Raw genomic sequence first — 20,522 nt, forward strand, 5'->3', positions numbered from 1 at the left:
CCCGGCCGCCGCCGCCGCGGGCAGCGCCCCGGGCTGGGCGGGAGCGGCCTCGCAGAGCGGCTCGGTTCGGCCCGGTTCGGCTCGGCTCCACGCGGCGCGGCGCGGCTCGGCTCCACGCGTCGGGGCTCGGCCCGGTTCGACACGGCTCCAAACGGGGCGGCTCGGCCCGGTTCGGCACGCCTCCACGCGGCGCGGCCCGGTTCGGCACGGCTCCACGCGGCGGGGCTCGGCCCGGTTTGGCACGGCTCCACGCGGCGCGGCCCGGCTCAATTCGATCTGGCTCGGCTCGACTCAGCACAGCCTCGCTTAGTTCGGCTCTGTTCGGCCTGCTTCGCCAGGACCCGGTTCGGCACAGCTCGGCTCGGTTCCGCAGGTCCGGCTCCGCTCGGCTTTTCCCGGCACGGCGCTGCCCTGCTCGGCTCAGCTGGGACCCCCGGGCCGAGGGCGCAGGGTGCAGGTACAGAGCGGGGTGCAGGACACGGGTGCAGGGGACAGCCCGGAGCGGGCACGAGCTGCAGGGCACCTGACGGGGTCAGGACAGGGCGCAGCCGGATTCAGGGCACAGATGCGGGATGCTGGGCACAGGTAGGGGACACAGGGAACGGGTATGGGATGCAGGACGCGGGTACGGGATGCAGGGCACGGGTGCAGGACGCTGGGCACGGGTACAGGACACTGGGCAAAGGTGCAGGACGCTGGGCACACATATGGGGTACAGGGCACGGGTGCAGGGTGCAGGGTGCAGGGCGCATTGCACAGAGCTGGGCGCAGGGCCTGTCCCCTCGCCTGCAGCATGAGCGATGTCCTAGTCCTCATGGCACTGCCCGTGCAGGCATGGCCACCTAAAAGCTCTGGTATGGCCACCTGCGGCCACTGCCAGCTCCGTGCTGCGGCCACTGTCACCTCAGCGCTGTGGCATGGGCACGACCTGCGGCTCAGCCACAGAGCAGAGGGGCCGGAGGGCCGGCAGCGATGACCCTGGGAGCTCCCCAGCTCGGCGGGGCGGCCAGCCGGAGGATCCGCAAGGATCTGTGCGAACGGCCTCCGTGCGGCTCCGGTCACCACCTGGGAGTCACGGCTGGAAAGCAGCAGCACAAGCAGTGGCGGCAGCAGCGGCTTCCTGGGGTTGTCCCAGCAGGGCAGGAGGTGACGCAGGAGCTGGTGCAGCCCCGCAGGGCGATGCTGCCTGCGGAGCAAGGGAGAGCAGCGCAGAGAGCTGGGCCGGGTAGCCCTGTGAGCGCAGGAGGGTCTTGAAAATACCAGGGAGGAGATCAGTGGAAGAGAAGAGCTCTTTATGCTGCGTGTGGTTTTGGCAGGACCACAACAGGGAGAAGCCATCAGGAAAGTGCTGAGAGGGGCAGCCGGAGTCTGTCTCACTCTCCGAGCGGAGGCCGATGGCCTATGGGTGCAGGCAGCAACGCGGTGCCGTCATCAGGGAACGCTGCCCAGAAGCAGGGCTGGCACACAGAGCCGGCAGGGCCCTTCCGAAGGCAGGACGATACCTCTGGGAAGGCAGTCCTGGAGGGCAGAGCGCAGCGGGGCCCTCCGGGAAAGGGCAGCTGGAGCAAATCAAAGCCCTTGTCATGATGAGCCGCTCGTTTTCATGATGGAAGGATCATCCCACTGCGTCTCTGCTCTATTAACCCATGAGCATAGAGCGGTACCAAGCCGGAGCGTGGCCGGAGCTGCACTGACAGACTGAGGATGGATGGAGCTGGCGCACGGGAATCCGTCTGTGCCAGAGGAAATCCTGAAGTTGCCCCTGTGCTGGGTGTGGGAGAAGGCACGTGGAATTAGCACAACCAGCGCGGAGGGAAAGCGACGGCAGAGCAGGAGGGAAGCAGGAGCACGGAGAGGGACTCCCGAAGTCTCCATGCGACTCTCCAACGCGCTTACCCGTAATCAGGCGGCTTCGTGGCCGGCTTTGGAAGTGACCATGGAGGGGGAGCCTCTCCGGGCTGCCCTTGGTGGGGGGACACGTAGGGCCGTGTCGCGATCAGCGCCCCGTGCCCTGCGGGCGCAGCCAGGGCGGCACCGGCGGCGATGGCAGCGGCCGGGCCGTTTGGAGGCGGCGATAACCCAGCCTGCAGGATTAATGGGAAAACATTTGAATTATAAAGCGCGGAGCCCTTTGCTTTGGGTAAAACTGTAATTAATATGAGATCAAGATATAATTAAAAGCCACCAGCTTGGAAAAAAATCAAACAGAAGCAAAGCATGTATGTGCACAGGGGGAGTTTAATTAAAAATAAAAAAAATGAGGGGAAAGAAATGAAAAGGTTGGGAAAAGGTTATAAAGTGCTGTAGGAGTGTGAGCTGCTCCTGTTTCCTGGCAGAGCCGGCGCGGGGGCAGTTTGCAGGGGCCGTCCCTGCCTGCGGCTCCCGGCGCCGCCGGGCTGCGTGCCACACGCACGCAGCGCTTGTTTGCAGGCAAGACACTCGCATGGATTTTGTTTGTCATATGCAAAATGACTCCCTAAAAAGCCACAGGAATTACAGGCGACTGCCTAAAGCACCTGTGGGGTTAAATGCACATATTCCAGCTTCATTAGGTGTCACGATAAACCCGGACTGCGAAAGGAGAGGATATTTTGCTGCCCCTTTGCAAGGACTCCCCGTGCTCCCTTCCATATGCGCGAGTGCCTGGAGCAGCCCCAGGGCCCAGGGCCCGGCTGAGCAATCCCTCGGGAGGAGCGCGAGTGCCCGATCGCTGCTCTTGATTAAAGCCACTACCAGCCGTGTCCCCAAGTGCAGCCCAGGACACGGACGAGTCCTGCCGGGCAAGCGTGGCCACAAGCACGGAGCCAAAACAGACCCGACTCCGCAAAGCCGCACACTCGGCGGGGTCCGTTTCATCGCAAAGCTCTCTGGTCTGGCAGGGTTTTGTGCTGCCCTCATCCACGTACAAATGACCAGGCCAAGCAAAAGGGAGAAGGAAAGACGGACACGGCCCCGAGCTTTCACCCTATGGCCAGCGAAGGGGTAGCGAACCCCGGAGCATCCCTGCCCTTCTCTGCTCTGCGGCTCTGTGCTGGATCCTGCGGCTCGGCCGCATTCCCAGGCTCCAGCTGGGGAAATTGCCCTTTCCATGTCTCTGCATGGAGGCTGGAAAGCCAGGGACACTTGAATCACAGAGCGGGTGATAAAGCTCCATTTCCTTTCTAGACTCTTCTTCATTAATATTTTAATTAAAACCAATTATCCGGGCAGACTGCATTAACTCGGGATACCTCACATGCAGTGCAATGAAGGATTACATAGAGCAACGGGCTGCTCATTGCAAGCCAGGAAACCAGTAAGGCTGCTGAAACCTGCTAGTAATGTTAAAAAATAGAGGAAAGCTGCTTCCCTGGCCTGAAGCGTGAAGATGGACAGACAGACAGACAGACAGACCCAGAGCAGGCCCAGACACGGCCCGTGGAAAGGCCGGGCAGGGGGTTTCGCGGGGAGGTCCATAGTGTGGGTCTGGCTCACAGGAGATACGGGGTTACGTTTTGGTGCCAAATGAGACCTGAAACCCACAGGCATCCCCAGATTCCTGCGCTGCGACCCTGGCTGGAGCCCAGCTATCCAGTGGGAAGGAGCAAAAGCCCTGCAGGAAAAGGCGCTTCCCTTCAGCACCAGCCCAGCCGCTCGCCCTGCCCCTGCTCCCGTCCTTCATCTCTTTGTACCTCCTAAATAATCCCTTTCTTCCTCCTTTTGGCGGAGGCATTTGCAGGCAGGCCCCTTCCTTGCCTTAGTCATGCAAACACTTCACCCTGTGGCAGGTGAGTCCTTCCGGCTTCTGAATCCCTCTAATTCACGAATCCTTCTAATTGCCGGCTCTGACCTCAGCCCAGTAATGTCTCCAACCTGCTCCAGCTTCCTTGAGCCTCCAGGAGCCTTTCCCTCTCCTGCAGCTTCGTGCTGGGTCCTGCTCCCATCCTACCTCTCCCAAGCGCCAGCACTGCCTTCCCCTCCAAACCCGCCCTAAGAGATCTAGAAATTACTTGGAAACATATTTTGGGGATGAACCACAAGATGCTAGTGCAGGGTGACGCAGATCTGCAACTCCCTGGGCACTGGGGTTTGGCTCCCAGCTTTTATTTGGGCTAAGAAACGCAGGGAAGAAGGTGTGAAGTGAAACGTGAGGCGCTTTCCTCAACCTCAGCAGCACAGCAGCAGCCTGGGCAGAGGGAAGCTCATCCCCGTGCCCCAGCCCCAGGGATAATCCCTGTAGGAATTCCCTGGTGGGACACATCCCCTCTCCACATCCACATTCCCCATGGCGGGTAGGCAGCTCCTCGTGCCCCCCCCATCCTCCCCTCAGCGCGGCCCTCCCCCAACATGGCGGTCCCCTTCCTCCACCGCCGCGGCCACCACCAACATGGCGGGGCCACGCCGCGCCTCCAGCCAATGGGCGGCGGGGCCTCGGGGGCGGACAGCCAATGGGCGGCGGGGCCGGGGGGCTGGGCAGCCAATGGCGGCGCAGGGCGGGCGCGTTCGCTTTGGCGGGAGGCGCTGCCGTGATGGCGGCCCCGGGCGGGCGGCGGCTGCGGGAGCTGCTGGGTGGGTGGCGGCGCTGTCCCCTGCCCTGCAGGGCCGGGACGGGGTGACCGTCCCCGCTCTGCCGCTCCGGTGCCCCCGCAGCGCCACCTCTGCGCTGGGCGCGTGGCTTCCCTCAGACCCTACCCCTCTCAGGCCCTTCTGCCTGCGGTCATGCCTCCTCCCCAGCCCGTGGCAGGGTCTGTGCTCGGCCCCTGCATTCCTTTGGGGCTTTGGAGCCCAAGGGCCCTGGTGACAAGTCCTGGTGAAGGCTGCATGCATTGCTAGCCGCAGGGCTAGCCTTTGCCCCACAGAGATATCCCCTGTCTCTCCTTGCCCTGCTCCTGTCAACGCAATGGGGAATTTGGGCACAAAATTGCTCTGAGTACCAAGGGCCGCGTGTCCAACATGTGCCGGGGGCCTGGGAGGTGTTGGCGGGAGGTCCGGCCAAGCCTGGGGATGAAACAAGCTTTGGTCCTGAAAGGAAAAATCCCAACTTCTCAGCAGGGAGAGCCAGGAAACGCAAAAGCTCCTTTGGGAGCGGAGCAGAGCTCCGGGAAGCTGCTCTTCGCCTTCTGGACGGGCACCTGAACCTGCGCGACCTCCTCCTGGAGGTAAGGGGCGGCCGCGGGGAGGTTCCTGCTGCGGGCGCCAGCCCTAACGAACGTCCCGGGAACACTGCTTTTATGATGAGTGAAAAGGAGCAACACCACAGCAGCAAACAGAAATTCAGAGGCCTTTCTGTAGAAAGGAGATTTCTTTTTCTTTCTTTCTTCTTCTTCTTCTTCTTCTTTTTCATTTTTTTTAAAATTCTTCTACATTTTCATATTACGGATGAAAAAAAAGCCTGGGGCCTGTTTGCATTTGTACAAGTAAAAACCCAGCACCTTTTGTTTGGTGTTGGAGCTGGTTTATTGCCCGTGTAGTAGATTTTCTCTGGATTGGCAACCTTTTCTGGCTAATTCTACTGTCCTTATGAAAACCTGTGCAATATATTTACATAGATGCAGGAGCCAGACTTTGACTTGACAATGTTCTGCTTTGTCCTTGCTCACTGGGGAAAGATTTTGCCATGTTTCTCAAATCTTTGCAGCCAGTGCAGCTTCACAGAAGTGGCTGAAAGATGGAAATGCCCAACCTGCTGCTGATCTGTTGCATTACTGCGCACAAAAACTTATTTGAGCTGTATCTCCCTTTTTCTGCAAAAAGCAAAGATAATTGTACTTGTGTCATTTCTAAGGTGCTGAAATCTCTGGCTTCTCTGGACCACATAGGAGCTAGATGTTAGTTTTATTTCCATTGCTTTAACCCTCTAGAATGGTGCAGCTGCTAAGTATGCTTTTAAGGAAATATATTTATATATGTGCCAAATAAATACCTAAAGCCATTATGTCTTCATTTTGCTTCCAGGTGGAAGATTCAGGCAAGCCAGCTGAAGATAGTGGCATAGAGCACCAGAAAATACCGTCAGAATCGTTTATAGGTAAGTGGAAGAGTCTGCTGGAGGCAGAAAAGGAAATTAACTTTTCATTATGTATTGCATATCTATCTATTAAATGCATTTCATTTCCTTCCTCTTTTATTCACCATCCTGCAAGCTTAATCCCACCTTTTTCCTCTCTTGATAATTCCTATTTTTTCTTCTTGCTATTCCTTCTCGCTTTCTTAACAGCTCATTCCTTACTCGTCCACTGATGATACCCCTGGCAAAGTCAGATCTTTGAATATTTTATTTTAAAATGTCACTGTGAGCCCTGCAAGGCTAAAATGAAAAATATACTTTAGCAAGGATACTCCATCTCCGTGGTACCGGTAATTCTGACACTGTTTTATATAAGGGAAAGGAAGGTGGATGAAGTTCATTTCCCAGTGCAGTAGATGACATCAGTGTTGGAATAAGTTTAAGTTCTGGGAATGCTCTGTTCATAGTCGTGTGCTCAAGCTATTTTTTTTTTCTCTCTCCTGTGCTGACAAGCTTTCTGCTTTGTTTTTTAGCCTCTGTTCTGCAGGAACAGGCTGCAAGATTGAGTGTACCCACAGCAATCTTGGCAGCCAAAAGTGCTGTTGCCAACATCGAGCAGATCTGCGAGGCTTCCACAAGCTCCTCTCAAACACCGCTGCTGAACACGGAGCAGAGAGTAAGGGAGAAAGTTTACATTTATCTTATCAAGAAAACTATATTAAGTTTGGCTTTAAACACAGTTTACCTGTTGTTGATAAAGTCAACCAAACGTATGGGGCCTGAACAGACAATTATCCATGTATTTTTCTGATATGCTCACACAAGTACTGCATTCCTGTCTTGTACAGGAAAGCAGCTATGTTTAGATATCTTGGTAATGAAGTTTTCTGTCTGTTGTTAGACTAGGATTTAGAGAGGATTGTCTAATCAGATACTGTTTTACTGTCTTTAGTGGAACTCAGCCTCCTCTGGCATCATTTGGTCTCTTTTACCCGTTGTTCTGTGTTTAACAATCTTATCACTTTGCGATGTAGGGAGCTATGGCTGTGGTTATTCTGTACAAAAGCTGTGCTGTGACTGCTGCTATGTGTCACCTCTGAGTAGTTAGCAGATGTCAGTACTGTCACTGTCAGGTGACTGCTTTTGATTCAATTCCAAAATGAAAGGTTTGGGGCCTTGCCTATGAGTTTCCCTGCTATTGAAGCCTTCAGAAGGCAGTGAACAGGGAAGAGCAACAAACTGTTTATTTATTTATTTGTTTATATGAGAATGTGTTATTTACAAAGTGAATTCTTTCTGCTTTATTTGGGGGCGTGATCACAGGAGAAGTTGTCACGCTTGCTTCTAACAGTCAAAGATTTGTTGGCCAACAACGTGTTCTGTCGCTCGCTGTTCTGTCAAGAAATGTGGAAAATGAAGGTAAGATAACAGAAAACTGCTGTGTTAGAGACTGTTCTGATTTCATCTGAGGGATCCAGTAGGATGGGCTCAGTGCTGGTCCAGTGAAAGTGGGAGACATCTCCAAAATGCACTAGTGAAATGCTATGACTTGTGTTCCATTTCCCACAGTGGCTTTTTTTGTGGTAGATGACTTTTTTGTTTTCATTTTTCATTTATTTTAAAACAAATTTAGTGTCTGTTTCCTAACCTCTGTGCAGGTTTTGCTTTTTTGAAGAGGACTTAGTTGGGATTTGGAGGTAAATAAATCCTTAAAATTGTGTGGCCACTTCTACTGAGAAACTGCCACAAAAGAAAGTTGACAGTATCTTGCTCATCAAATTTTGGCTTTTTTTGAGATAGGCAAAGGGGATTTTTGCATCTCTGAAGGAGATATTTAACTATGTCTATTTGTATTGAGCAGGGCGGTTTCTTCATTAGCTTTTGCAAGCTAGAAAGGGCATGGCAAATACAGTGTCTGTGCAGCTGCAGCATGGCTAATGGGATTAAACTCACATGAGATGCCACTGCAGTTAGTAGACACTTGGAGGTGTTTAATTTTCTTTCTTATTGAGCTTCCCTGGCTGTTAGTGCCCCCTCTTTCCATGTGATGGTCTCTGGGTGAAGCAGTCCTGACTGATCCACCGGATGGTGGCAATGCCCCAGCCTGCTGTGACATGACACAGGCTCATAGTCTTTTCCATGCTCTGCCAGTGATACTCAGTGCATCTTTGGCATTTTGGTTCTCTGCTCTATTTACCTGGGAACTGTGATAAGCCCGAGTGAGTTCGTGGAACAAGTGGCTTGGGAGACACGTGATAATAGGAAACAGGTTGTGTTGCTTCTCAAAGGTATTGTCTTGATTTGATTTGGGTAGTTTGTTTTCTTATAATAAGTTCTGCTCTTACAAGAGTTAAGGACTTTTTGTGAGCAGGACAATTCTGGTTACTCACCGCTCTGGTGGGAAAGAAGGGAGATTCTGATCTGCCTGGATAAAGAGGCGTTTTGCAGTTTCAAATAACCAATCTTAGGCTGAAAATAGAATCCAGTGCGTTCTACAGACTGATAAAATCTGCTTGTTCTCATGTAGACGTAGAAATCAAGTCCTGCTGTGCAACTGAGATTGTTACAGGAAGGGATTAGGTTTCTGAAGGCCAAGTATAGGTGGAGGAGTCTAGGCTTGTGCTAAGAAGCAACTACTAGTTCCTGTGGAAAAACTAGTGGGGCTTATTATTTTTTTTTTTTCTGAATAGTTCATGTTGCCAAGACTCCCAAGCCTCTTCCTTTGCAATACATGAAAGTGCCCTTGGCAGACTTGGTTTCTAGATTAGAATGTTTCTGTACCGAGGCTGCGCTGGAAGGAGATTGTTATTCTACCATCTCCCCTCTTTCTGCTATGCCTAAGGATCAAGTTTTGCTGACACAGGTCATCATCTGGGGACAAAGTGTTCCATGCTGGAGCTGCAGGGACGTGCTTCAGTAAGGCACGAAAGGGCAGCTGCTTCATCCACACTGCAATTCAGCATGGTGCTGATTTGGCTTCTGGCTTGGCTGGCGCTTAGGAGCAGGACCTTTGAAGTGCCGTTGGCTTTTTCGATTTCTGTCCATAGGGCTCTGCTTTTTCACAGTTGCAGTGTCTATTGCTGTAATCTCCTACTGTGAAATGAACCTGAGAGTCACACTCACTTCACAGAGCCTGGGCAGTCAGGAGGCCGAGCAATAATTCTCTAATCTGTTTCTGAATCTGAATTAAAAAGAGTTAAAACTTAGTAAAACCGCCTGTTTTCTGGTACAGCCATTGCACCTTTGAAAGTTCAGAATCAGGATTGTTCTGGGAGTGGCAAAGTTGGGTATGTTTATTACATGACTGTGGAAATTTCAAATGTTGATATGTGTGCAACTCTCAACCCTTCAAAATTTGCAGAATGGAATAAATCAAATGTAGTCTTTCAGGTATTTCAGTTGTTACAGCTTTAGTAAGTCCTGAACAGTCTGAAAAAATGGAATTTAGATTTTTTTTGTAGTCTACATTAGCAAAATGTTAACGTAAACTGTCATTTACACCCTATGACCTGATTATGACACTCTGCTAGAAACCTCCATTGCTGGAAATTGTGTGGCAGCTGCACAGAGACAGCATCGTTGGGCTGGAAGAACTACTGGAGAGGTGAGCAGAGGTTTATAGGTTTGCCATCTCTTAAAACGAATTGAAATGTAATCAGGGATTAGTCATGAGTATTCTGGACTAAGAATTTAGTCGGATGCTTGCAGGTGATCAGATTAGCAGGATTTAAGGAGTCATCCTGGGTTTGAGAGGTTACCCTGGGTTGGCATGGCTTAGGACAGGGTAATTGGTTGTTTGTTGGCTGCTGAATCAGTTGCAATGTGAAGCAAAACGGTTCAGTGTGAACCACCACTGAAGACTGCTCTAGATAATGTTCTGAGTGGTGTTTTGTTTCACTGGCACAGATGGCCCCATGTCCACAGTTACCCTCTCCTGTGGGAGAGGAATCACTGACTCAGCTGGTCAGTCCAGCTGCCGTCCTTGCCATTTGCTTTGGAAATTCCTATTTATTCAGTACAAATTAATGCCGGTTTTGACCACAGGTCTCGCTTTGCACAAGCTGTGGGCTGTCTTTGTAAAGGCAGCATTTCAGTTAGGTTTGGCAGAGCTAATCTCTTGAATAGTGGAATTTGTTTTTGTTCTTTTTTAACCTTACCTGGTGGCCCTTTCATACAGAGCTAGCAGGTAAAATCAGTTGTTATTTGTAGAGCTCAGGTTGTTTCCTTATGAGACAAAGGAACATTACAGAGCTCTTTTAGACCTTTGGTACTAGGCTACTAGTCTGTTAATGACCCAGCAGAGAGAGGGAAAAAAAATAGCTTTTAGTGAACTTTTCAGAGTTCACTGTACTTGAAATCTGAAGAAACCAAAAAGACCAAGAGCTTGATTTTTGAAAACATCTTTATCCTAGTATTTTAGAAAGAAAAGATTTTAATTCTAATTTTTAACTTTTCTCTTTTAAAGGAAATATTTTAATGTCAAAGGCGGGGAAGTATTTGAACGTTTAAATATTAGTTCCTTGTCTTTAGATGTGTTTGCTTTATAGTCCTTTATGAAGCCAATAAAACTCTGGTGGCCCAAATTAAAGAAATGAAACGGCGCATCCAGAATCTTCCATGTGAGATTCTGCCCTTATTGTGTCCAGGAAGATGACAGAGAAAAAAAAAAAAACAAATCAAAAAACCCCCAAAACCTCGAAGCATGGCAATAAAAGCAGGGTATTGAGCTGAACGTGCTTTTGTTTGTCCTCAGCAACCCCGAGGTTCCTGCCGTGGTGGAGTGGCTGTGCAGTGGCCTTCGTGGGCTCTGTGGGCAGGCGGAGGAGCCCTCGGGGGACGCGGAGCTTCCTGGACGGCTTCTCACAGGCAAGGCAACGAGCCCGGTGCTGGCCGAGGCCAGGGCAGGCTGCAGCTCTGCCCAGCGCGCTGTGCACGTCCAAAGCTCAGAGGGATAAGAAGAGAGGCCCCACTTTGCCTTCTTCTCTTGCATGCTTTCAGTGAGGGGAATGTGTTTTTATATTTAGTGAATTTATCAAACTTTTCCCATCAGCAAAAAATGATTAGAATTTCTGCATCCTGTTATAATGTGCTATCACAAGTATATTTATGTGTTCAGGATCTTTTGGACCAGAATAGAAATTTGACAGTTCCATCCCCCATGCCTCATCTCTTTCTCTCTCTCTCTCTCTCTCTCTTTCTTTTTATTTTTTTTTCCCTATTATTTATTTTTCATTTTGATTCAGGAAAAAAAAATCACTGGGCAATTTGATTGGAGGGCTGTAGTCAGACCTCTGGATCAATGCAGTTGATCAGGTACAGTCTGTATGAGGTCTGCAGTGATAATAGACTGTGAGAACCATACATTGTTTTGTCTTTGTATTTACTTTTTAAGTTTCCATGTGGCTCTGGCCATTGATCCTTCTGGGTCCTTTTGCCTGGGAGTAATTTTACTCTAAGAAGGAACTGAGAACAGAGCAGTCTTGCTGGCTGTGCTGTATGGAGAAAGATGCTGTTCAGGCGTGAGTCCTTTTGGGAAATGGAGAGGAATATCTTTCTTGAAAAGGGATGCTGAAACACCAATTCCTTCATTTGCAGACTTTGTGATCATGTTTCTTCAGAATGGCTTTCAGCAAACTTCGGAACTGGGAAGGAAGTTGGAATTCAAGAAAGTCCCCCAGGTAAGGGCAAAATTTAACTATTTGCAAATGCCATTTAAAACAAAAACAGTAATGCTATCATATATGTCTGTGCATGGCTGAACGTGAATAAATCTGAGCTTAGAGCAACAATGAAAGGCTATCTCCAGTGTGCTGGAGCAGGTGAGAGGAGCTGGTGAAAGCAGCATGGAGATTATTTTCTCATTTCTGAAAGCTTCTCCAAGGTGACCTGTCAAGGGCCCACCGTATTATCTTCCTTGGTTCTCCTCGATTGCTTTTTTCCATTTTTAATGTGAAGCATGGAATTGCTGATAAGCATGGAAAATCCTTGTCTGACTATTTTATCTCTTCTATAGTAAAACCTGTGGTAAAAGTTAATCTTTGAAGTAAAAGGATAACAATTTTTTGAGTCAGTTTAACTTTTCTGCATATAAGTACAGCTTTTTAAAACACTAAGTGGTCTTACTTTGTCAATTTTCAACAGATCTGTCATGCTGTTTTACAAAGAATGTTGACATGTAAGTGTTTTCATTATTTGTAGCTTTGTGTAGTTTGTATTCTGTGCTAGACCTAGATTCCTTGTTCTTTGCTAAATCTTTAAGGGCTTAGAGAAGCCCTTTGCCTAGGATGCTTTTCCTATCTTGTGCTTTATATTTATATCGCTGACTTTGTGTCTCTGGTTCCCTGTCTCTCCTGTAAAATGAGTTTCTTCTGACACTGCTGATATTTCCTTGCCTTTTATGCTAGCTCTTCTTGACACTCCCAGCCTCATCATCAGGTAAAGATATCTGAGCTGATTTTAAATCAGCTTGATTGGAAGCCGTCCAGTCTATTGTAGGGCAGAGGTTAAGCCAGGATAATTTACTCTGCTTAGTACATTAAATGTTGAATTTACTGAGTTGCCTCCAAGTAAGCTATTCCTGACTCATGATTTGGATTAGCAGACCAATGGTCTGTGAAAACAGTTCTCTTTTTTATGCTAAGTAGTCTAATATATTTTTTTATTTTTTAAATGGCCAATCTTTGGAAATTGTCTCATGGACAATAAACCCATTGTGTCCTGGGTGATCACAATGATGTTGCTGAGAGTTGCGGGTAGTAGCACCTGATTTGTGTTGCAAATCCTAAGGCAAAAAGATTAAACACACCTCAGGCTTGTTTTTCTTTCTGTTGTGTCACAGACGAGCTTTGTGGTAAGTTGCTGTATCTGCTCTCCAGCCTTGCCTGCAGAGGAGCCCTCATTTACTGCTTTTCATGTGCTTTAGACCAGGATATAAGTCTAATCCTCCTGCATGGCTGTGGCCTTTCTGTCTCCTTAGCGACATTGCTTTACCCCTTTTCTTGCTGGCAAGTTTTAGCAACGTGCTCAGTGCTGCTGTGAAAATCGGTGCTTTGCTTTTGTTGTAAAATTCCTGAAAGCCAGGACGTAACCCAAGGGCTCCTCCCGTCCTTCCAAATCCCTCCGTGGGTCTTCCCGGAGCACAGTCGGCAGCCTGGGCTGCCTCGCAGGGTAATTGTACCAAGGGAAGGCAGGAAGAGCTGCTGGGAGCCGCAGGCTTGAGCTGCGGCGCTGCCTTTCAGGTGACCTTCCCGTCCGTGCAGCCGGCGCTGCTGCTCCCTGGCTCCGTCCCCGCGTGTGAAAATGAATGGAACAAGATTTAGGCAAGAATTTTTGCTAGCGGGTGCTTTTGGGTTCGCTTAATAACTGATCAGCTGCTTTGAGGAATGTTAGGATGCTTTATGCAAAATAATTGAGGTTAATAAAGACCCTCACAGCAGAATTTTTGCTAGCGGGTGCTTTTGGGTTCGCTTAATAACTGATCAGCTGCTTTGAGGAATGTTAGGATGCTTTATGCAAAATAATTGAGGTTAATAAAGACCCTCACAGGAGGAGGACAAGCTGAGAGTAGAAGGGGAGCACTCTGCTTTATATTAATAATCTTGCTGTGGTGAATTCCTGTGCCTAGGGATAAGGAGAGTTTATCTCCTTTTCTCTATTTTCCCCTGCTTAACCCTAAAGTATCCTCTTGCAGGGGAGGACAGTAGAGTTTTGAAAATCTCTGAAATCGGGGATTTTGTGCTCTGAAATCAGTAGATCTACTCTGAAATACTGAAATGAGTGGATTTCAGAGTGCTTCCCTGAGATGATCCCAACACCCCCACTCCCCAAACCTTTTCCAGCTTTAAAAGAGGAGGTTTTTGAAGGTAGGATGGGGCACGAAACCAACCTGCCGTTGCTGCAGGCTGCAGAGCAAAGGATCCCTCTAAGCACGTGGGCTTTGTGCAGCCTGACGTTAAGGCAATAATGCTGTGCAAGCTGCTAACGTTTTTGAATTCGAGCCGTGTTCGGGAGCAGGCCTAGCTCCTGAAGGAATGCTGCTAAGGAATGCTGAATGGAACAGGGCAGCATCTCGCTGCCGTTGCAGCGCGTCGCATTCACTGCAGCGTTCGCTCGCTGTTTGTGTGACGTGGGTGGCTAAGAACATAATTTCAGGGGGTGGTTAATACAAATCTTACCTGTGGAAATCCCTGCCTCCAGACAGTTTTTTCTCTTCTGGGGTGCAACTTGGCTGTGCTTACGCTAGCAGATGCACTGCACAATTACTGTTGGGTTTGGAAATGAAATAGTAATTCATGTGCATTTTTAGATGGTTTAATTATTAGCACATTCCTGGGTAGGCTTTTGAAGTGGTTCAAGGTTAGTTTAAATAGGTTTCGAGCCTTTACGTTGCTTTGAGAAATTTAATGACATTGAATGGCTTTTGCCAATTTCCCTAATGGGGTCACCCCCTTAAACCCTGTGCTTGTTCCACATAGTTTCTCCGTGTTGTTTAGTGTTACAGTTCTTTCCATTTCCATTCCCCCGTTTGATTTATTTGGGATACTAGGGGTGCTCGATGCTGTTGGTAAAGAGAAGCAGGAAGATGATTCCAAGTTGCAAGCTATGCAGTGCTGGTAAGAAACATTATTACTCTGAATAATGTCAGGAATGTTTTTTTTTTTGTCCACTCTTACCCTTGTTACTGAAACTGGGTGAAAGTCTATTTTCATCTTTCTCCAGTGCTGCTTATATTTAGTATCCTCCTTTCCCTAATAAAATACAATAACTAATCCAAGTGATGATGTCTGTAAAATGTGGGGCACTAAAGAGTGTTTCAGCAGTCCCCTCTAAGCATGCTGAGAGTTCATCCTCTCAGCTCTTCTCACTCTGCTTCTGAACAGAAACACCTGGTGGAGGCCACCAGCTCCTCCTCGGATTCTTGCTTCCAAACCCACTTTGTCTAAGCACATTGTACACGCTGGTCTGTGTCCTGGGCAGGGGTGTATCTGTGCTTCCAGTACGCAAATGTGATAGCTTAATAATCATGAGTTAACTAACAGGCTTTAAAAATACACAAAAGAAAATATTTTTCTCTGGCAATATGATAAGATAGAGGGGAAAAAAAAGTCATTCATATCAGTACCCTTTTGATTATGGATCTTGTATTTTGTTTTTGAATATTTCTTTATTTCTTTTCTAGGCTAAATGTGTTCAACGTGACAGTGTATAAAAATGCAGTTCATCCTGATTCCCTCCAGCAGTTTTTTAGGCATACACTGACTGAGGTTCTTACCTACAGCCCTCTGCTGAAAGGTAGGAATGGGGAACCAACAAGTACTTGGAGTAACATCTAATGGCAGTCCTTAGTGGGCAGACACGGAGGGTTTTGAGCTCTGAGAGGGGTTTTGGGCAAAGGAGCAGAGCAGCTGGGTGGCAGTGCTGGTGCCACAGAATGCTCTGGGGTAGGATAATTTGGCCCCTGCGTGGTCAGTCTTAAGCAAAGTATTTTCTCTTTCTGGGTTCAGTGTCTGATGCCATCCACATGCAGAGAGAGTGGACCTTCACAAGAACTTGTTCGCTGCTTACTACCTTATATCGCAAGGTATGTCCTCCTGGTTTGGCAAAGAGAACACGATTATGGTGCTCTTGCACTGAGTGGAATTGCTTTCTTTGTTACGATTGCTCTCTGGCAGAAATGGATTTGGTAAAAAAAATTGCAGAATCTGAATTGGCTACCAGGAGTTGCTGGCAGGACATAGCATGAAGAAAAAATGCTAAAGGTTTTTGTGAAAAGGTTCTTGATGAGAACAAAGATAATTAAACATGTGGGTTTTCACTGTTATAGTATGTGATGCCACTTGTGTGTGTGTGTGTGTATATATATATATAGACATATATATATATATAAAGTGGAAATTATTATTTATTTTAACCTGCTTAGGTTCAAAGCCAGAGAGGTATCTGTCCTAGGAAAGCTGATGGAAATGTGCATGCAAGATATCTTTTTTCAACAATGATGCAAAGGCATCTGCATATTAATCTTCACTGTGTATTTCACTGTTACAAAAGGCTACGTGTCATAGCTAAAACGAATTGCTGTTGCTGTCTTCCAGCTGTTTGTGGCATTCAGTGCAAAGGAGTCGATCCGCCAGCTGCAGCAAGTCCTGGAGACTCATGAAGTGAACTGGCAGCACGTGCTGTCCTGCGTCTCCACGCTGGTGGTCTGCCAGGCTGAAGCAGAGCAGCTGTTCAAAGGCAAGTGGGTGCTGTGAGTGCTCCTTGCTCCTCAGGGACTGCACAGGGAAATTGTGCCCCTGTCTTGAGTCCAGGGGAAAGAACGACAGGAGCTCGGCCTTCCCACTCAGGTATTCAAAGTCAGCTGTGATAGGAGTGCTAAACCTTGTGCCTGCAGCTGCCTAAATTTAATAGACAGCTGAGAATGTTTAATCGTTAACTAGCTTCGTTTGAGGTGGTGGTTGTTGAAGCTGAGTTCTTCTCTCTCACCTTTACTATCAGTTCTTCTGAGTGTCTTGCATGGAGTCCAGCAATTAAATAATCAGCAATTCTTGGAGACTGAAATCCTGAAGTATTTGCTGACTGTTGAAAACACCTTTCTGATGTGTGAAGAGATATGAGTGAGTCCCAAAGGTTCTGCAAGCTGCAGTAGGCATCCTCCTTTTCCTGGCAGACGTTTCATCGCAGATATTTGTCTTCATTTTCTCTAGAAAATTCCAGCACAATTGTCAAGAACAAAGTCCGAGGTTATTTTTTTTTTTGTTTCTAGATCTACTGAGTTGTCTGCTGATAAAAGCCTTTGAAAATTATGATATGGAAAGTATGATCACTGCATTCCTGATAGCTCGTCAGGCTGCTCTGGAGGGCCCTGCTGTGTTCATGCCTTACTCTGAATGGTTTAAGGTAAGGCTAAGTGAGGCACAGTGATCTTTGTTCCATAGATGCAAGAAACACCCATAAGGAATGTGGTGCTACGCAGAAAAAGACTCATGTCAGACAAGATCTCCCAGGAATTGAAAAACCCAGGCTTTCTCTGGTCCTCCCCTTCTTTCATCATTCAAGTCCATCTCGAGTTCTGTAGTTACTGGTCAGGAATGCAGACATGTAATTCCTGTTACAATCATAATTTTGCATATATTTCAGTATCTTGATAACAGGCAGTGTTGTTACTGCGTAAATTGTGGATTATTGCATAGGAAACAGGAATGTTTCCTGGGTTTTTGCATGTGTGCAGCTAGAATTAGTGTGTTTACTGACCTTATAGATTGTTAGCTTTTAGATTGGCTGTTAGCTTTCAGTTGTAAACATGTATATGTTTTTATATTGTAAATTGCTTTGTGTGAGTTTGCAAATATGACCTGAATCTTTGCTAAAGTTTCGAGGAGGTATCAAAAAGTAAACTAGTTATGTTTGTATGATTTCAGGCTGGCTTATTTTCCTTGTAAACGCTGATAATGTTGTGCAGAAACCTGCGTGTTTGATGTTCCCTGATGAGTCCCAGCCCTTTGGGACGTTTTGCTGTTGCTTGTTTAACTAGTGTGTAGTCCTTCTTGTTGTAGCACATCAGAATGAACTTTGAGTTTGACACAGCAGCTTTTCTGAAAACTGAAAAAGAAACTCAAGAGAAAAAAAAATTCTCTGTCCAAAGTGGACTTTTCTCCAGAGAGTGTCTCTTGATAGAAAATGGGTGTCTGCAATAGCTGAGGTTTCCCATCGCACAGTGCTGGGATGTGGTTCTCTCCACACTGAGCATTGTCCTTTTCCTACTTTCAGGCTTCCTTTGGGAATGCTGGGGGTCCCCATGGGAGCAGTAAGAAGGCTCTCGTCTTCCTTTTTGAGTTCCTGTCCGAGCTGGTACCCTTTGAAACAGCCCCGTATTTGAAGGTGAGAAGCAGCTAATATTGCTTTAAGTGACTGAAACAGAACTGCTCCACTCGACATATTTGTGCCTTTGACTAAGCTCAACATATTATTATTGCTATTACAGTAATTGCGTTATGTACCGCTGACTAGGTTCAGTATATTATGATTACTATTATAATAATGGCATTACTTCCGATAAATTAATCGCCATATTTTCTCCCTGAAATAAGCTAGTACAAGATTCCTTTATTTCCTGACAAGAAGGTGAATTCCTTTCATGCAGCAAAGTATAAGCACTTTGATGATTTTTGTTGAGAAAAGTTTTGTTTGCCATGAAGCTTGATTTTCTTAAAACAGGCAATAACGTTGTCTTTGGGTAATTTCTGAGAAAAATGAGTATAGAAATGAAATCAGGAGTTGACAATTATTTCCTATAAAAATGTCGTTTTTTTGAATATTGCATTTCAGGTGCATATAATGTATCCCCCTTTTGTGCCAACGAAACACCGGTCTGTTCTCATGGAGTACATCACTCTGGCTAAAACCAGACTGGCTGACCTCAAGGTGAGTAAAAACTGACTATTTTAGAAAAGATTTTTCCAGATCTGTCAAAGTAGTGGCTGTGACAATGTCTGTCTCTGTAACCTCGCACAGGTTGCTATAGAAGACATGGGGCTCTATGAAGATTTATCCTCCGCAAATGAATCTGTGCAGGTACTAGTTCTCTACCTAAGGTTTTCTAACCAGCTATGGCCCTTTTCCCATGGAAGATTGTCAGGGAATTTAAGGGAGATGTAAGGGACAAGGAGAGACCTGATGGTGCTGTAATGATGAGGGGAAGTGAGATTCCCGAGGTGGGGAATGCGGAGCACGGATCTGCAGGGAGCTGGGCTGTGGCTGGGCCTGCCAGTGGCCCAACCAGTTACAGTGGTGACATTCCTCAGTGTGAATTTGCACCTAGTGCTATGCCCATGTGGCAAAGCATGCTCAGGCCTCGCCAGTGCTGCAGGGCACCTGTTTGGGTTAGTGTTCAAAATGTTTAGATTTAAAAGGGATTTGGGGAAGGGATCTACACCCTGCAGTTTCACTTTTTCTTGCCCATTGTTATATTTTGAATAATAATAATAATCAGAAGGGGAGCATTTGGCTTTAGTGTTCCTTTTGAATTGCATTTCTTTCTGTATATAGATCACCAGCTAAAACAGTACAGCATGTTAGGAGGACAGGAGAAAGCAAATGTGGTTTCTTCACTTACACAGTCAATTAACTGAAGTACATGAAATACAGGCTGGTGTCAGGGTAAGCGAATGTACAGCAGTGAAATCTAGTCCTCTGAATTGAAATCTCAAGTGAAAAATCTCATCTAATTTCTTCCAAGTGTGTCTGATCTGTTTGCCATTTGCCACAAGTTGTTGCCGTTTAAGATCCTAGAGCTTGAAAAAGAGAAAGCCAGGGCTGAGGTCCCTTCTCGTAGCATGGGTTGGAAGTGAAGAACATTGGTCCTAATCCAAAGTGTATGAAACAGAACAGGTTTAACAGTACAACAAACACAGAACAGAGACGATATTGTCCCCACGGAGGCTGTTAAACAGGAGGATCTGCCAAGGATTTGGATACACAACTACGCGGATGTCTGGGCTGACCCAGAATAGCAGTTATGTGGAAGAGCTTTGTGAGGGCAGACTGATGTTTCAGACTGTGCTTTCTATCTTTCAATTTTACTTTGTGTATCAGGTAGTTCTTGTTATTCAGTCACTTTCCTTCACAACACAGACAACTATTACTAACCCTAAGGAACTAGCAGGAAAGAGACTGTCACCGATGGCTCACAGCATCTCTCTCTTCTTGCTACTGTTGTGAGCTAGCCCCAGGGCCAGGCGCTTCGTGATGTTGAAAAAGCCATTCAGATATTTGAAAACACAAGAAAGATCCCAACATCCGTGATTGAAGCCAGGTACCGTGTGCTTGTCCAAACTTTTTTTTCTATCTTGAAAAAAGAAGGAAAAAAAAAAAAGGAACGAAGAGTCCAAATCAAAGCAGAATTAAAAATGAGGGTGTAAGCAAAGAAAGACTTCAGAAATTCTTTACTCATTATCCACTTCCTCAGTAGTCATCAAAACTGAGGCTATGCCTGCAGTGGCTAAAACGGCATATGCACATCTGCAAGAGGAGCCTACCATTATTATAAAAATTAAAAGCAAAACTAAGGAAACTAGTATTTTTTTGGACTCTTGATTTTTTCCTTCTGTGTTTATTCATGTTACTATGACATTTCTTCCTGGTAGAAACACGGCTAAATCTTGAGGTAATGAAACTGCATTTTACCACTTCGGGATTGTTAATATTTTGTTGTCTTTATCCTCTGTTTCAGTATCTTCAGACGACCATATTACACTTCCTGGTTCCTTCCTGCTTTGCTTAGGCCACGTGTGGTTAGTATTTGTTTTTCTGCTCCTCCCATTTAGAAGTGTGTTTGTAGAAAGGTGACTCACTCCTAACCTGCCTGCTTTTCTGTTGCAGCTCCCTAAAACGCCAGATGTCCGCATGGTTTTTATAGACTCTTTAAAGAGGTATTGAGAATTCCTCGTGTTGTTTTCTGTGCTTCTGGACTTTGTCTTCAGAAAATTTGTTTTCAGAAGGGTGTTCACACCCTGCTTGCAAACGGCTGTGTGTTAGCTAA

General features: G+C 47.1%; 1 protein-coding gene across 1 annotated transcript in view; it reads left to right on the top strand.

Annotated features, from left to right (window-relative positions):
* Positions 1-5,861: 5,861 nt before the first annotated feature.
* FANCA (FA complementation group A) overlaps positions 5,862-20,522 on the top strand; it is a 32,216-nt gene continuing 17,555 nt past the window's right edge. Inside the window, exons 1-18 of the mRNA XM_010212159.2 lie at positions 5,862-6,007; positions 6,520-6,662; positions 7,310-7,405; positions 9,517-9,590; positions 10,740-10,852; positions 11,582-11,664; positions 12,128-12,161; positions 14,532-14,598; positions 15,165-15,277; positions 15,490-15,566; positions 16,078-16,219; positions 16,749-16,882; positions 17,753-17,863; positions 18,311-18,406; positions 18,497-18,556; positions 19,708-19,796; positions 20,214-20,274; positions 20,363-20,412. Of these exons, the coding sequence (XP_010210461.2) occupies positions 5,914-6,007; positions 6,520-6,662; positions 7,310-7,405; positions 9,517-9,590; positions 10,740-10,852; positions 11,582-11,664; positions 12,128-12,161; positions 14,532-14,598; positions 15,165-15,277; positions 15,490-15,566; positions 16,078-16,219; positions 16,749-16,882; positions 17,753-17,863; positions 18,311-18,406; positions 18,497-18,556; positions 19,708-19,796; positions 20,214-20,274; positions 20,363-20,412 (1,637 nt within the window). The 5' untranslated portion in view covers positions 5,862-5,913. The remainder of the gene's footprint in view (positions 6,008-6,519; positions 6,663-7,309; positions 7,406-9,516; positions 9,591-10,739; positions 10,853-11,581; positions 11,665-12,127; positions 12,162-14,531; positions 14,599-15,164; positions 15,278-15,489; positions 15,567-16,077; positions 16,220-16,748; positions 16,883-17,752; positions 17,864-18,310; positions 18,407-18,496; positions 18,557-19,707; positions 19,797-20,213; positions 20,275-20,362; positions 20,413-20,522) is intronic.

The sequence above is a fragment of the Tinamus guttatus genome, unplaced genomic scaffold (genome assembly GCF_059628265.1).
Source record: "Tinamus guttatus ecotype Peru unplaced genomic scaffold, ASM5962826v1 Tinamus_guttatus_pri_ptg000244l, whole genome shotgun sequence".
NCBI classification, from domain to species: Eukaryota; Metazoa; Chordata; class Aves; order Tinamiformes; family Tinamidae; genus Tinamus; species Tinamus guttatus.